The 16,385-nt window shown below is 38.7% G+C and overlaps 1 protein-coding gene across 1 annotated transcript in view; it reads right to left on the reverse strand.

Moving 5' to 3' along the window:
* The window catches only part of LRRC36 (leucine rich repeat containing 36), a 52,608-nt gene that overhangs the window by 9,868 nt on the left and 26,355 nt on the right, over window positions 1–16,385 (reverse strand). Inside the window, exons 6-9 of the mRNA XM_057712192.1 lie at window positions 12,163–12,290; window positions 10,062–10,113; window positions 3,382–3,822; window positions 496–785 (exon numbers count right to left, since the gene is read on the reverse strand). Coding sequence (XP_057568175.1) covers window positions 496–785; window positions 3,382–3,822; window positions 10,062–10,113; window positions 12,163–12,290 — 911 coding nt within the window. The remainder of the gene's footprint in view (window positions 1–495; window positions 786–3,381; window positions 3,823–10,061; window positions 10,114–12,162; window positions 12,291–16,385) is intronic.

Here is a 16,385-nt window from a genome sequence, read left to right on the forward strand (position 1 = left end):
ATTCATCTTGGGAAAAAATCGAATAATTTTAATTTCTGGACAGGAAAGCAATGCTTTTAGAAGAAAGATCCTAAGCAAGTTAGTCATTTGTGGCCAAAGCAAATGTGTAAACATGATAAGATTATAAACATCAATGCTACAGAGTTCACTCTTAAGCCAATGCTGAGCCCCTGGCAACTTCTACATTCTTTTCTGCAATAAACTCTGTCCACTACTTCTTATTGTCAAAGTACTTCCCCACCATGTTTATGCTTTGGAAGTAGATTAGGGACCCTTCTCCCAGTGATAGAAATGAGGAACTGTGGCAGGAGAGGAATGACTTTCCCAAGGGCAAAAGAATCACAGGCTTTGGCCTGGCAGTATTACCCACCAGCCTCTGAAAATCCTTTTGAATTTCTACCACTCTCGAGCCAAACCACCACCACCAAAACAGAACCCCTTTCTGGTCTTGGACCTGAAGTGTTTTTGCACAAGCACAAACAAACCAACACTTGCCTCGCTGCCTGTAGCATCTCTGAAACCATGTTTTGGATTCAGAGTGGCAAGGATATTCTCCTTCCGTTTGAATCCTCTTCTTGATGGGCTTAATGACCTCTTGGTCAAACTCTCTCTGTTTTCTGAAGTCCTAGTAGGCAAGAGCAGTGTCTGCAGAGAGTCTCCCAGGACCGTGTTGTTTGGGAAAGAACCATGTGCTGGTGTTAAATCACCGAGGCTTGTGTATAATTTTTGCTCTACATTCATCAGCAGAGCAGGGTCGCTATTGAAATGGGTTGCGGCATACAAATCTGCAAAGGAAACAGATGAACCTGCTCTTCAACTCTCTCATGTGTCACTTCCATCCTCACCCTGTCTGGAGTCCAAGGGTCATAATGACCTCTACCTAGTATATACCCTCAACTCTCTGGACCCTTTCTCTCTCCCTCCACCCCAACTCTGGTTAAATCCAACTGTGCACATACTTCAAGCCTACAGCAGAGCAGTGAGAAGTGACTGGAGAACAACATATATCTCTTTCTACCATCTTCACTTCAAACTCATAACCATTATCTTAACTGGGCCCAGCTATCCTAACACATTACTCTAATCAATTTACTCTTCTCTTCTTTGAGATCACTATTTCACATCTCTCTTCTCCTCAAGCTTCCAACACATTCTCCTCCCTCCTCACTCTCAGGTGCTGATCTCTTTATTTCTGTGAGCAAAACCGAGGCAATCAAAGAAAACATCTATGTGATCTCACCACTAAATCTACCACTTCCACCTGTATTTGTGCCTATAAATTCCCTGTCTTCCTTCTTTTTGTAATAGGTGAACTGTCTGTGCCAACCTCTCCATTGGTAGACTGGATTCCATTTCCTCTTGACTACCCCCAATTTTTTTTCTTGTAATTGTCCCCTTTCTTTCCTGCATCATCAATTTCCCCCTCTACTGGATCATTTCCACCATGATCTCCTTGATCCCATGCCCCTTCCAGCTACATTTCCATGTCTTTACTCCCCTTCACCACAAAACGCCTTGAAGGGGTTGTATATATTCGGTAACTCTATTGCTTCTCCTCTGATTCTTTCTTGAACTCACCTCAACAAGGCTTTTATTAACCACGCATCTCCTGAAGCTGCTCACTAATGCGTTGCCAAATACCATGATAATTTCTCAGTCCCAGAAGCATTAAAGACACCTATTAAAGACATCTGACACTGTATTTATCACTCCCTCCTTCCTGAAATATATTATTCACTTGGGTTCCAGGATACCACCCCTCTTGGCTTTTTTTTCTCCTACCTTAGTGGCTGCCTCTTTCTTGCTCTCCATAATGGTTTCTCTTCTTCTATGAGATTTCTAATTCTTGGAGGACTCAGATTAGTCCTTAGATATCTTATCTATCTGTATTCACTCCCTTGGGGAGACCTCATCTAGGCTGTTTTAATGCCATCCACACACTTTTAATTCCCAGCTTCACCTTCTTCCCTGAACTCCAGACTAATCTGCTTAATTATCAAGTTGGCATCTCTGAGATGTTTTAATAGGCATCTCAAACTGAAGATGTCTAAGGCCAACTCTTTGTATTTATCCTAAAACCTATTCCTCACACTCTTCCATTTAAGTAAATGTAACTCCATTCTTCCAGCTATTCAGACTTGAAACCTAGGAGTTATCCTTGACCTTCTTTCACACTTCATCCTCAATCCACCAGCAAATCATGGAGTGTCATCTTCAGAACATATTCAGAATCTATTTCTCACCACCTACACTGCTATCTCTCTAGTTCAAGCGACCATCATCTCTTATCCAGATTCTAATCTATTAATTTAAAAAGTTTCAACCCTTGCTCCCCATTGTCTATTCTCAACTCAGCAGCCAGAGTAATTTTTAAGTTGGATCATGTCACTCCTCTGCTAAAACTCTCCAACAACTTCTGATCTCACCCAGAATAAATGTCTGGCTATCTGACTTCATCTATATACCTCACCTAGCTCACTCTGCTGCAGCAGCCCTGGCTTCCTCATTGTTCCTTGAACACACCAAGCATGTTCCAGCCTCAGGAATTTTACACTTAGTATTTCCACTGTCTAAAAGTTCTCCTTCCAGTTATCCACATGGTGCACATTCTCACTTCATTCAAGTCTCTACTTTTACTTCTTATCTGAGAAGAATTCCCTGACCATTCTGTCTAAAACTTCACCTCCTCCATATTACTCTCCAATAACCTTATGCTATTTTTCTTCATAACACTTATGACATGTATTTATAACTTGTTTATCATCTGTCTTATCTCTTTAGAATAGAAATTCCATGGAAGTAGTGACCTTTTTTATTATGGCAAAATATACATGGAACTTAATTTTTGTTTGCTACTTTATCTGCAGAGCTGGAACAGTATCTGGCACATAGTAGGTATTCAATACATTTTGTTGAATAAATAAATAACTGAAGAGTGGTCTCCACCACTTACCCTAAAACTAGCTTTTTCTGAAAAAGTAACTCAGAATAGAAGTGATTGTATCCAGAGAAGACTATATGTTACTAGAAATACGTCCCAGGATGCTATTTAACTAAAATAACATATAGTTATAAAGTTTGCATTTCTACAAATTTTCTCTAATATAGGTATCATGTTAAATTCATACCCTGAAGATTTCTTGAGACTCTACGGACTACTGGTGACCATTTATTTATTTAAGGCCGCACCACATGGCTTGCAGGATCTCAGTCCCCCAAACAGGGTTTGAACCCTCGCCCTTAGCAGTGAAAGTGTGCAGTCCTAACTACTGGACCTCCAGGGAATTCCCCCATCTAAGAAATACTAATTCCAAAATTTCCATTTATACTTCGATCTTCACACCTATGAAAGAGGCCTATAAACTGACAGGAAGCTATTACCTGAACTAAGTTTCAAAAGCCTTCCGGTGCTGGAGTCAGGGTTTGACAGAGAAGTCAGTAAGTCTCCACAGGAATGAGATGTGGTGGCCTTCATGTTATCTGAAGGCTTTGTGCTATAGTCTCCGTAGTTCTTGCTTCTCTGAGGCCTTTTACCAGGAATTCCATGCAGGGACAGATTTTGAGAATAATGATTATCATAATTTTCTAGACCAACATCTGAAGGTAACTGATACGGATGAATCTGGCTAGAATCACCCACATCCAGGCGTTTACCCAATGAGGCATCATGGGTAAGCTGATGAGTATCAGGTTTTGGTATCAAGTCCTTTTCTGGAGAAGAACCTGAAGACTTGTTGTCCAAAAAAGGTATTCGATACCCTTCTCTAGCCATCTTCTCTGGGGACCGAACTGTGGATTGATGAGGCGAGTAGCGTCTGAATTCTAACCATCACCAAGGGGGGAAACACAAAAGATAGTGAGAATTCTTCTTAAGGTACCCTTAGGTACTGGATATACCTCTCTCTACCAAAAAAAAGTTCTTAGCAAAAGATGATTTATAATTTTGATAAATGGTAGCATAAAGTGATGAAAGGATTCCTACATGGAAGAGCAACAAAACATGTTGGACACTGTGTAAACAGTAAAGAATCTGTAACGTTCTGGAGATAAATTTCATGTCAACCTAATTCCCTAGGAATTTGCTTCTAAAACTGTAGTGTAAGAGTTTTCTATATACTATTCCCACTATTTTGGTGCACCCCCACATGACAAAAGTTGTGATCTTATATATTCAGTCTACAGACAATAGTTGGTAGGTCTATGATTACATAGATGCCTCACAATAAAGCTAAACCCACTCCCACCCCCAACCTCCATCCAGAAGGTCTAGGTTCACACATTGGGAACCACTATCCTAAGCCAGTTAAATGGCAGGAAATGCAAAATCTATGAAAACCCCTAATCCAGCTATAAAGCATTTCTATCAGACAGCTGTATCTGTCTCTCCAAAAAGCCCCAGAGTGGGGCAAGTCGAGCATCAGATAAAAAGAGAAGTCCTTGTATAACAAAGGGAGTCCAACTCGAGGATGGAAGATGCCTTAGAGGACTGGGGCAGGGAGGGTGGGGGGGACTCGAGGGGGGGGCATCAAGGAAGGGAGGGAATATGGGGATATGTGTATAAAAACAGTTGATTGAACCTGGTGTACCCCCCCAAAAAAAAAAAATTAAAAAAAAGAGAAGTCTTTGCGCTCTTTGGGGCTTTCAGAGATTCACGTGCTTGAAGGCCTTCCTGAGTTAGTCACTTTAACTTTAAAAAGGTGGAATCAACTACCTTCTATCTCTATAGAACCTTTAAGAATATCAATGTTCTTACCAAAGGCCAGTCTATACAGTGGGGGAAAGGTTATAGAACAATATTTTTACATAAGAAAAAGAGTCTAAGAACAAGTTATGAGATTAGATAATTCAGACTATCCCTCCTGGTGAAGATATTTAAAAAGTGGGATGGTATATTTTTTGTTGTTGTTGTTTTTTGTTTGTTTTTTATTTATTTATTATTTTTTGGGGGGTACACCAAGTTCAATCATCTGTTTTTATACACATATCCCCGTATTCCCTCAGTATATGTTCTTAAAAGCATCAAAGAACTAACAAGCTAGTGAGGAATTTCTAGGCCAAAATCTAGAAAACAGCAAGAACTCATATAGGTGAGTCCAGCACGTAAAGTCACTTTTACCCTAAGGAGTTATAGGGTGAAAGGTATAGAAGTCCAAGTCCAGGATCCATCCAAGGTCAGGAGTATGAGAAACCACCCTGTCCCCCCTCCCCCCGACATTAAGATGGAATTCTAAGCATGATACAATCTTCAGAGTAAAGGTAAATTGGAAATAAACCAGCCCTCACACACTGGTAATCCAGGTATGCATCATGTGGGTAGTCCAGGGAACCTCAAGCCTTGAGCTTGGATTAAGGTGACCCCAGACTGATAATGCCCCAGGCAACTGGTAAAAGCAAATGAAAGTCTGATCTGGAAAAGATATCTTTATGTAAGACTTTAAATCATTCCTACAAACAGTCTTTAAAACATAATAGCCAGCAAGTAGCCAAAACAAACAACAAAAAAGGAAGTAAGACAATACAAGTGAGAATGAGTAGAAAAAACCTGACAACACAGACACACAAAAATTGGAATTAATATATGCAGCCTATATGACGGCTATTTTTACTATGTTTAAAGATATGTAAAACAGCCAGGGGACTTCCCTGCTGGTCCAGTGGTAAAGAGTCCACCTTCCAATGTAGGGGATGCATGTTCCATCCCTGGTCAGGGAACTGAGATCCCACATGCTGCAGGGCAACTAGGCCCGCGCACCACAACTACTGAGCTTGCGCACCTCAAAGAGAGAGCCTGTGTGCCGCAAAGTACAGAGCCCATGGCCCACAACTAGAGAGAGAAAACCTCTATACCACAACTAGAGAGAGAAAACCCACACACCACAACTAGAGAAGCCTGCACATCACAACCAAAGATCCCTCATGCTGCAACTAAGACCTGATGCAGCCAAGGAAATAAAGAAGAAGAAAAAAAAAAGCTGGAAAATTTCTGCTTATAAAAAGTGACCCAGCATATTTGAAAAAGAACCAAATCAAATTTATAAAACTGAAAATAAAACTATTGAAATTAAGAATCCAGCAGACAAGCTTAATAGCAGATTAGACACGGCTGAAAAGAATGTTAGTGAATTTAAATATGGGTCAGAAGGAATTATCGAGAATGCAGATCAAACCAAAAAAATACGAAAAATATAGGACTTCCCTGGTGGTGCAGTCGTTAAGAATCTGACTGCCAATGCAGGGGACATGGGTTCAAGCCCTGGTCCAGGAAGAAACCACATGCCCTGGAGCAACTAAACCCGTGTGCCACAACTACTGAGCCTGTGAACTGCAACTACTGAAGCCCGCTAGCCTAGAGCCCTTGCTCCACAAAAAGAGAAGCAACTGAACTGAGAATCCTCTGCACCACAATGAAGAGTAGCCATCGCTCACCACAACTAGAGAAAGCCTAGGTGCAGCAACAAAGACCCAATGTAGCCAAAAATAAATTAATAAATTAGTAATAAATAAACAAATAAATAATAAAATGTATTAAAATAAAGCATAAGAAAAAGATGAAAAATATAAAAGAATAAGAAAAAAGAGGACAAAGTGAAAGTCTCCGACATACACTTACTTAATCAATCTTGTCCCAGAAGGACGAGATAGAAAAAATGGGACACAAATAATTTTTGAAGCACTTTGCAGAAATAATGAGACAGAATTCACAGATTCAAGTGTAATAAATACCAAACAGGATAAACAAAAAGAAGTCTAATAAGTGGTGCTGGGAAAATTGGACAGCTACATGTAAAAGAATGAAATTAGAACACTTCCTAACACCATACACAAAAATAAACTCAGAATGGATTAAAGACCTAAATCTAAGGCCAGACACTATAAAACTCTTAGAGGAAAACATAGGCAGAACACTCTATGCCATAAATCAAAGCAAGATCTTTTTTGACCCACCACCTAGAATAATGGAAATAAAATCAAAAATAAACAAATGGGACCTAATGAAACTTAAAAGCTTTTGCACAGCAAAAGAAATCATAAAAAAGACAAGAAGACAACCCTCAGAATGGGAGAAAATACTTGCCAATGAAACAACTGATGAAGGGTTAATCTCCAAAATATACAAGCAGCTTATACAGCTTAATACTAAAAAAGCAAATAACCCAATCCACAAACGGGCAGAAGACCTAAATAGACATTTCTCCAAAGAAGACATGCAGATGGCTAACAAACACATGAAAAGATGCTCAACATCACTAATCATTAGGGAAATGCAAGTCAAAGCCATAATGAGGTACCACCTCACTCCGGTTAGAATGGCCACTATCAAAAAATCTAGAAACAATAAATGCTGGAGAGGGTGTAGAGAATAGGGAACCCCCCTGCACTGTTGGTGGGAATGCAAACTGGTACAGCCACTATGGAAAACAGTATGGAGGTTCCTTAAAAAACTAAAAGTAGAAGTACCATATGACCCAACAATCCCACTCTTGGGCATATACCCTGAGAAAACCATAATGCAAAAAGAAACCTGTACCACAATGTTCATTGCAGCACTGTTTACAACAGCCAGGACACAGAAGCAACCTAAATGCCTATCAACAGATAAATGGATAAAGAAGATGTGGCATATATATATACAATGGAATATTACTCAGCCATAAAAAGGAATGAAATTGAGTATTTTGTAGTGAGGTGGGTGGACCTAGAGTCTGTCATACAGAGCGAAGTAAGCCAGAAAGAGAAAAACAAATACCGTATGCTAACTCATATATATGGAATCTAAAAAAATAGTACTGATGAACCCAGTGACAGGGCAAGAATAAAGATGCAGTTGTAGAGAACAGACTTGAGGACAAGGGGTGGGGGCAAAGGGCAAGCTGGGACGAAGTGAGAGAGTAGCACTGACATGTACACACTACCAAATGTAAAACAGATAACTAGTAGGAAACTGCTGCATAAAACAGGGAGATCAAATAGATGATGGGCGATGACTTAGAGGGATGGGATAAGGAGGGTGGGAGGGAGTAGCGGGAGGGAGGGGATATGGGGATATATGCATAAATACAGATGATTCACTTTGTTGTACAGCAAAAACTGGCACAGCAATGTAAAGCAATTATATTCCAATAAAGAGCATTAAATTGTGAAAGAAATAAAAAAGTCTACACATCATAGTGAAACTGCAGAAAATCAAAGACAACTGGAAAATCTTAAAAGCAGCCAGCGGAAAAAGAAAACAAGTTATCCTTGCAGGAGTGACAAACTTCTAGCTGACTTCTTAAAAGCAACCACAAAAGATAAACATAGAATACAGTGGGACTTCCCTAGCAGTCCAGTAGTTAAGACTGCCTTCCAATGCAGGGGGTGTGGGTTTGATCTCTGGTTGGGGAGCTAAGATCCCACATGACTGATGGCCAAAAAAACAAAATGTAAAACAGAAACAATATTGTAACAAATTCAATAAAGACTTGAAAAATGGTTCACATCAAAAAAAAAAATCTTAAAAAAAATAATAAGAATACAGAGGAATACCTTCAATATTTTGAAAAAAGTAACTGCCAAAGAACTTCCCTGGTGGTCCAGTGGTTAAGACTCCGCACCCCCAATGCAGGGGGCCCGGGTTTGATTGCAGTCAGGGAACTAGATCCCACATGCTGCAACTAAGAGCTCACATGCTACAACTAAAAGATCCCGCATAAACGCAACTAAAGATCCTGCACACTGCAACAAAGATACCAGATGTGGCAACAAAGATCCTGTGTGCCACAACTAAGATCTGGAGCAGCCAAACAAATAAATAAATAAGAAAGAAAGAAAGAAAGAAAGAAAGAAAGAAAGAAAGAAAGAAAAAGAAAGAAAGAAAGCAAGGAAGGAAGGAAGGAAGGAAGGAAGGAAGGAAGGAAGGAAGGAAGAAACGAACTGCCAACTGAGAAATTTATACCCAGACAAAATACCCTTTAAGAATGATAACGGGGACTTCCTAGGTAGCGCAGTGGTTAAGAATCCACCTACCAATGCAGGGGACATGGGTTCAAGCCCTGCTCCAGGAAGATCCCACATGCCTCGGAGCAACTAAGCCCGTGCACCACAACTATTGAGCTTGTGCTCTAGAGCCCGTGAGCCACAACTATTGAGCCCGTGTGCTGCATCTACTGAAGCCCACGCACCTAGAGGCTGTGCTCCGCAACAAGAGAAGCCATGGCAATGAGGAGCCCACGCACCACAATGAAGAGTAGCCCCTGCTCACTGCAACTAGAGAAAGTCCATGTGCAGCAACGAAGACCCAACACAGCCAATAAATAAATAAATAAATAAATAAATAAATTTATTAAAAAAAAAAGAATGATAATGAAACAGAAGCATTTTCAGACAAACAAAAACTTAAAGAATTCATCATCAGTAGACTCACACTAATTCTAAAAAATGTACTATAAGCTAGAAGAAAATTATCTCAGAAGGCAAGTTTGGGATTTAAAAAAAAAGAAGTAAAGAGCAAACAACGTGGTAAATAACATGGATAAATTTAAATGAACACTGACTTTATAAAAATAATATCTTGTGAGTTTTAAAAATACAGAGAATTAAAATCCATAATAATAATACATAAATCAGGAAGGAGTAAAAGGGGTTAAGTACTTTATGGTCTTTGAATTATCCAAGAGAAGAGTTAAGGTTTTGATTAATTTTAAAGTTGAATAAGTTAAGGACACATATTATTGTTTTGGTAATAATACCAAAAGTATAGAAACAGTGTATAACTTTATAAACTAGCAGGAAGAGAAATGGATGAATAAAAACATAATAAATCCAAAAGAAGGCAAGAAAGGTAAAAGAAATAAAGAATAGTCAGCCAATACAAAAAGTCAAGAACAAAGGAAGTCAGAATATTCACTCTTCAAACAGAAAGACCTCACAGGTCACTAAGCATCCAGGGTAGCCCCTTATGAAAGCAGAAAAGAATTCATGTAGTACCCCAGGACTGAGACATCTCCATCTACTCCCAAATTCCATCACATTTAGATTTCTCTGACTAGTGTGGAGAAAAATACCATAAGCAAAATATTTACCATCTTCCTGGTGATTCTCACTTGGCATCTCCCTTCTTGCTACTTCCTGCATCTAAAAAAAAGTTTGAATGTTTAGGAGAAGGGAGTCAATGGGCATTCACACATAAGTTTAACTAGAATAGTGGGGTTCAGAATAATTTCCTATTAGTAAGTGAGTCCATCCTTGCAAACTAGGGAAACAGATCTTCAAGCAAAGGTCCAGATTTAAGCTTATTTTAAAATAGTCACAACACAAAGAGATTCTAGAGCTGCTTTGGAGCAGATAAAGAGATGCCTTGAAAAGACAAAATATCCTGACATGATAAAGGACATACCAAGCAGTGAAACATTGTATTTTCTCTGCTTTAGATAACTCAGCATAGAAGTTAGATGGTACCACCCTTTCCAACTTACTTCTGTTTAAAGAACTCCTATACCTATTTTATCTCTGGTAAAGCTAAGTATCAACCATAAGAGCTACTGGGACTTTTTAATAGGCTGAAAATTAATCTAAGGCATAATTAAGCAAGGATTGGTACAAAATAGAACGCCATCTAGAGTTTGCTTTTTAAAAAATCATCTTCAAGTATTCAGTATCTTGTAGTTATGCAGAGAAAGAAATCCTATTTCTTAAACTAAGAGAACATATAGCAGGCTATTCAATTTCCTTTTTTTCCCTCTCACTTCAAGAAGTAATTCAAAGTTTTTTTTTAATCTAAAAAGTGCTATTTTAACATTAACTGTAGATTAGAGTATATTTTTTTCCATTTCCTTTAAAACAATACCAAGTTTTTTTTTTAAATGGTAGTTGAAATAGTTTCTAAATTACCCAAGTAGAAGCCCCAAATACGAAGAAACCAACTAAATGCTAATCTGTCCTTTTACAAAATGAAGGCATTATAAACTCAACCTGTAAAGAAATCTTACTATCTTTTTCCTTGTACGGTGTTGACTATCCAAATTGTGGATTGATCAGAGTCTTTCCTTCTTTTCTTTTTCCTTCTGGCTATTTTCAGCAAACTTATTGCTCATAATTTATCAAAGAAAATGCAGACAAAAGGAAAAGTTGAATATAAAGTAGTCAATTCTGCTACCTATATCATATGCATTCATATAAATTAGTAATGGACTCCCATCAATTTTTTTCTCTAAAAACTTATTTTTAATTCTTCCCTCATCTTGCATGATCTCCACCTCTTCACTGCTCACAACTTCTATGCCATCTTTACCCCTTAACTTTTCTTTTTTCATGTTTCAATGAAGAGGCAGTGTTGGGAAAGCCACCCCTGAGGTATTAAGATCCAGTAATTAAAAGGCAGAAGCAGAAAATGTAAAGAAGCCAGGTAACAGGAAATGGAGACACTGGTTAGAGAGGAGAAAATTGAAAACCAGCCAAAACCTACAATAGTTGTATCCCTCTTTGAGTGCCAAAATGCCTGGCATAAAATGTGCTAAAGTTATATGTATAAATATACTACAAAAAAAAAATAAAAAATAAATAAATAAATAAATAAATAAATATACTACATTTGATCAGATACTGGAGGAAAGGGAAAGGGAAGATCAAAATTAATGGAGAAGGCCCTTTGCATCCTGTCTTGTGTTTTCCTTTTAAAGTGTCTTACATGCCTTCATCAAAAAAAGTTCTCTTAAGTCAAAGAAAAATATCATATGATATCGCTTATATGTGGAATCTTAAAAAATGGTACAAATGAACTTATTTACAAAACAGAAATAGAGTCACAGATGTAGAGAACAAACCTATGGTTACCAAAGGGGAAGGGGAGGAGGGATAAATTGGGAGATTGGGATCGACATATATATACTACTGTATATAAAATAGACAACTAATAAGAACCTACTGTATAGCACAGGGGACTCTACTCAATACTCTGTAATGACCTATTTGGGAAAAGAATCTAAAAAAGAGTGGCTATATGTATAACTGATTCACTCTGCTGTACAGCAGAAACTAACACAATATTGTAAATCAACTATACTCCAACAAAAATTTAATTTAAAAAATGTCCTCTTAGACCTTCACAAATAATTGAGACTTCACTGGATTATTAGCATTAATCATTGACTAGTCAACAGATCAGCAGGAAAGTAAATACATTACCTGTGTCCCCAGTGGGAAAGTGTCTAATCTCTGATCTGGTACACCATTGCCCTGGGTTGCAGAAGTACTTGTTGGGGAATCCTTTATTTCCCGGTTAGGGAAGGGAATAAAAAGTCCTTTGTTTGAGTCTGTGTTAAAAGAAAAGGCATACAATGAAGCACTGACCAGACTTTAAAGGCAACATGTCTTATGGAAAAATACTAGAAGAGAAGTCACAAGATTGAGAGTTAGCTCTGAAGCCACAACTTAGAAACCATGTGAACCTGGGTGAACTGCTTAATGTCTCTCAATCCCTCCACTTGTAAAACAGTGATGATAAAATCTAAATTTCCTATTTATTAGAGTTGAAGTGAGGTTAAAACTAGATAATGGATATGAAATGGCTTCATAAGTTATGAAATGCTTAAGGGAAATTAAGAAGGCAAATATTTTGCATACTTCTGGAGTGAATATATAATAAACTTTGACACCAATTCAACAATCTCCAGCTACAGGGGGAGATGGCTGGAAATAGACTCCTGACATCAGGCATCTCCAGGGCTTTAATCAGCAGTATGCAGTGATTCGTCAATTCAAATCAGCTTTGTCATTTCAAACTAGCTTCCTTCTGCCTTGATTTCCTCATTTGTACAAAAAAGTCTAATCAGGACCTATTTCATAGAAAAGAATGTCAAATCCTTATAAAAAGGAAAAACAAACCAAAACTATATCCTAGTCCTGGCCACTTTAAAAAGAGCTAGTTAGGATTTCTATTAGATTGTAACACTTGTACAAAAGTTTTTGCACATCCTTGATCAATACTTATTAATTGAAGAATTCTGGCATTTGGGGTCTTCTGAGGGACCCATGGGTGAAAATTAGAGGTTTTTGTTTAGGGATGTTTTTTCTCTAGTGGGATTGCATAAGAATTAAGATAGTTTCAAACATTTGGGCCTTAATCAAACAATGTGCTCTTCTCCTAATTCCCATGTGCAGACTCTGGCAACAGAAAGCTACTATGGGGCCGGGCAAGAATACAGAGTGAAAATAAAGCCAGTCTTTTGAAAATCCAACTCCTCAGTCCATCTGAGGCTCTAAAATGCTTCTTACTTCTGAGTTGCCTTCTGGTCATGAAATGCCCTCCTACTACTTCAATACAAGATGTTCTCCCACCCTTGTACTTGACAGGACTGTATTTCTCAAAGTGACATAAGCTGTTAAAGTTTATGTCCTGTGGTTCCTTTGCAGTAGCAACACAGAAACACACACACACACACACACACACACCCCAAGGTGAAGCAGAAATTGCTGTTTTTAACCTGATTCTTAGAAGAAAATTAGAATGGTTAGTAAGCTGTGACTTTGGGTTCAGGGCTCCACTTACCCCTTTCCTATAGAACAACACAAACTTCCCAGGTATCCAAGACCCTGCTCCATCCTGGTTTTTCTCCTACCCTGCTAACACTCTTTTCTACATTCAGAGGTTCTTTTTCTTTCAGCCTACTCTTGGTTCAAACAATTTCCCCAAGGTCCAAACTCTTTGCTGAATACTATCATACCTTCTCTTTGGTTTCAGCTATCGCCCAAATTTGGATGACCCTAAATCTAAATCTCTTAACTCTGATCTGTCTTTTCACTTCCAGACTTAAGTTTTTTGAACTGCCCCCCAAAGAGTGCCCTACAGGCAACTAAAATACAGTATTTTCTTTTTTTCTAGCCACATCACACAGCTTGTGGGATCTTCTTCTTTTTTTTAATATATAGTTTCTCTTGTCCTATTTATTTATTTATTTACTTAGTTACTTATTGGCTGCATTGGGTCTTCTTTGCTGCACGCAGGCATTCTCTAGTTGTTGCGAGTGGGGGCTACTCTTCATTGTGGTACATGGGCTTAGTGCGGTGGTGCCTCGTTGCAGAGCACAGGCTCTAGGTGCGTGGGCTTCAGTAGTTGTGGCATGTGGGCTTAATAGTTGTGGCTTGCAGGCTCTAGAGTGCAGGCTCAGTAGTTGTGGCACATGGGCTTAGCTGCTCCGCAGCATGTCAAATCTTCCCCTACCAGGGGTTGAACCTGTGTCCCCTGCATTGGCAGGCAGATTCTTAACCACTGCACCACCAGGGAAGTCCCAGCTTGTGGGATCTTAATTCCCCAACCAGGGATCAAACCTGAGCTCTGGCAGTGAAAGTGCCAAGTCCTAACCACTGGACCACCAGGGAATTCCCAAGTATTTTCTAAATCAAACTCATAATCTTCACTTCCAGGCCTACTTCTGCTGATGGTCCCCATCTCCATTCCTAACCCTTGTTTTAATACTGGTACTACTATTCACCTAATACCTCAAGATAGAAGCTTGTTCTTTGACGTTCTCTCACTCATCTCAAATGTCAATCAATTATCAAATTCTATAGAATCACTTTTTTGGAGGGGAGAGTCTTTAATTAAGATATAACATGGGAAAATTGGACAGCAACATGTAAAAGAATGAAATTAGAACACTTCCTAACACCATACACAAAAATAAACTCCAAATGGATTAAAGACCTACATGTAAGGCCAGACACTATAAAACTCCTAGAGGAAAACATAGGCAGAACACTCTTTGACATACATCAAAGCAACATCCTTTTTGACCCACCTCCTAGAATCATGGAAATAAAATCAAGAATAAACGAATGGGACCTCATGAAACTTAAAAGCTTTTGCACAGCAAAAGAAACCTTAAACAAGACTAAAAGGCAACCCTCAGAATGGGAAAAAATAATTGCCTATGAAACAACGGACAAAGGATTAACCTCCAAAATATACAAGCAGCTCATGCAGCTTCATACCAAAAAAGCAAATAACCCAATCCACAAATGGGCAGAAGACCTAAATAGACATTTCTCCAAAGAAGACATTCAGATGGCCAACAAACACATGAAAAGATGCTCAACATCACTCATCATCAGAGAAATGCAAGTCAAAGCCACAATGAGGTATCACCTCACACCAATCAGAATGGCCATCATCACAAAGTCTGGAAACAACAAATGTTGGAGAGGGTGTGGAGAAAAGGGAACTCTCCTGCACTGTTGGTGGGACTGTAAGTTGGTACAGCCACTATGGAAAACAATTTGGAGGTTCCTTAAAAAACTACACATAAATAAATAAATAAATAAATAAATAAATTAAAAAAAAAAAAAAAAAAACTACACATAGAACTACCATATGATCCAGTAATCCCACTCCTGGGCATATACCCAAAGAAAACCATAATCCCAAAAGAAACTTGTACCATAATGTTTATTGCAGCACTCTTTACAATAGCCAGGACATGGAAGCAACCGAAATGCCCATCAACAAATGAATGGATACAGAAGATGTGGCATATATATACAATGGAATATTACTCAGCTATGAAAAGGGATGAGATGGAGCTATATGTCATGAGGTGGATAGAACTACAATCTGTCATACAGAGTGAAGTAAGTCAGAAAGAGAAGGACAGATATTGTATGCTAACTCACATATACGGAATCTAAAAATGGTACTGATGAACTCAGTGACAAGAACAAGGAAGCAGATACAGAGAATGGACTGGAGAACTCGAGGTATGGGAGGGGGCGGGGGGGTGAAGGGGAAACTGAGAAGAAGCGAGAGAGTAGCACAGACATATATATACTACCAACTGTAAAATAGTCAGTGGGAAGTTGTTGTATAACAAAGGGAGTCCAACTCGAGGATGGAAGATGCCTTAGAGGACTGGGGCAGGGAGGGTGGGGGGGACTCGAGGGGGGGGCGTCAAGGAAGGGAGGGAATATGGGGATATGTGTATAAAAACAGTTGATTGAACCTGGTGTACCCCCCAAAAAAATAATAATAATAAAAAAAAAAAGTAAAAAAAAAAAAAAGATATAATGTACACGCCATATAAGTTACCCTTTTACAGTATACTATTCAGTGATTTTTGGTGTATTCACAAAGTTGTACAACCATTGCCACCTTCTACTTTCATCACCCGCAAACAAACCAAATTAGTTGTCACTCTCAAGTCTCTCCTCCCCACCAGCCCCTAGAATACATCAGATAGGATTTGCCTATTTTGGACATTTCTTGTAGGTAGAATAATACAATATTTGACCTTTGTATCTGGTTTCTGTCAATTAGTATGATGTTTTCAAGATAAACATTGTAGCATGTATTAGTACTTCAGTTCTTTTTAGGCTGAAAATATGCCTTACCTGGATATGCCATTATTTTGTTTCTC

Source organism: Hippopotamus amphibius, chromosome 16 (genome assembly GCF_030028045.1).
Source record: "Hippopotamus amphibius kiboko isolate mHipAmp2 chromosome 16, mHipAmp2.hap2, whole genome shotgun sequence".
NCBI lineage: Eukaryota > Metazoa > Chordata > Mammalia > Artiodactyla > Hippopotamidae > Hippopotamus > Hippopotamus amphibius.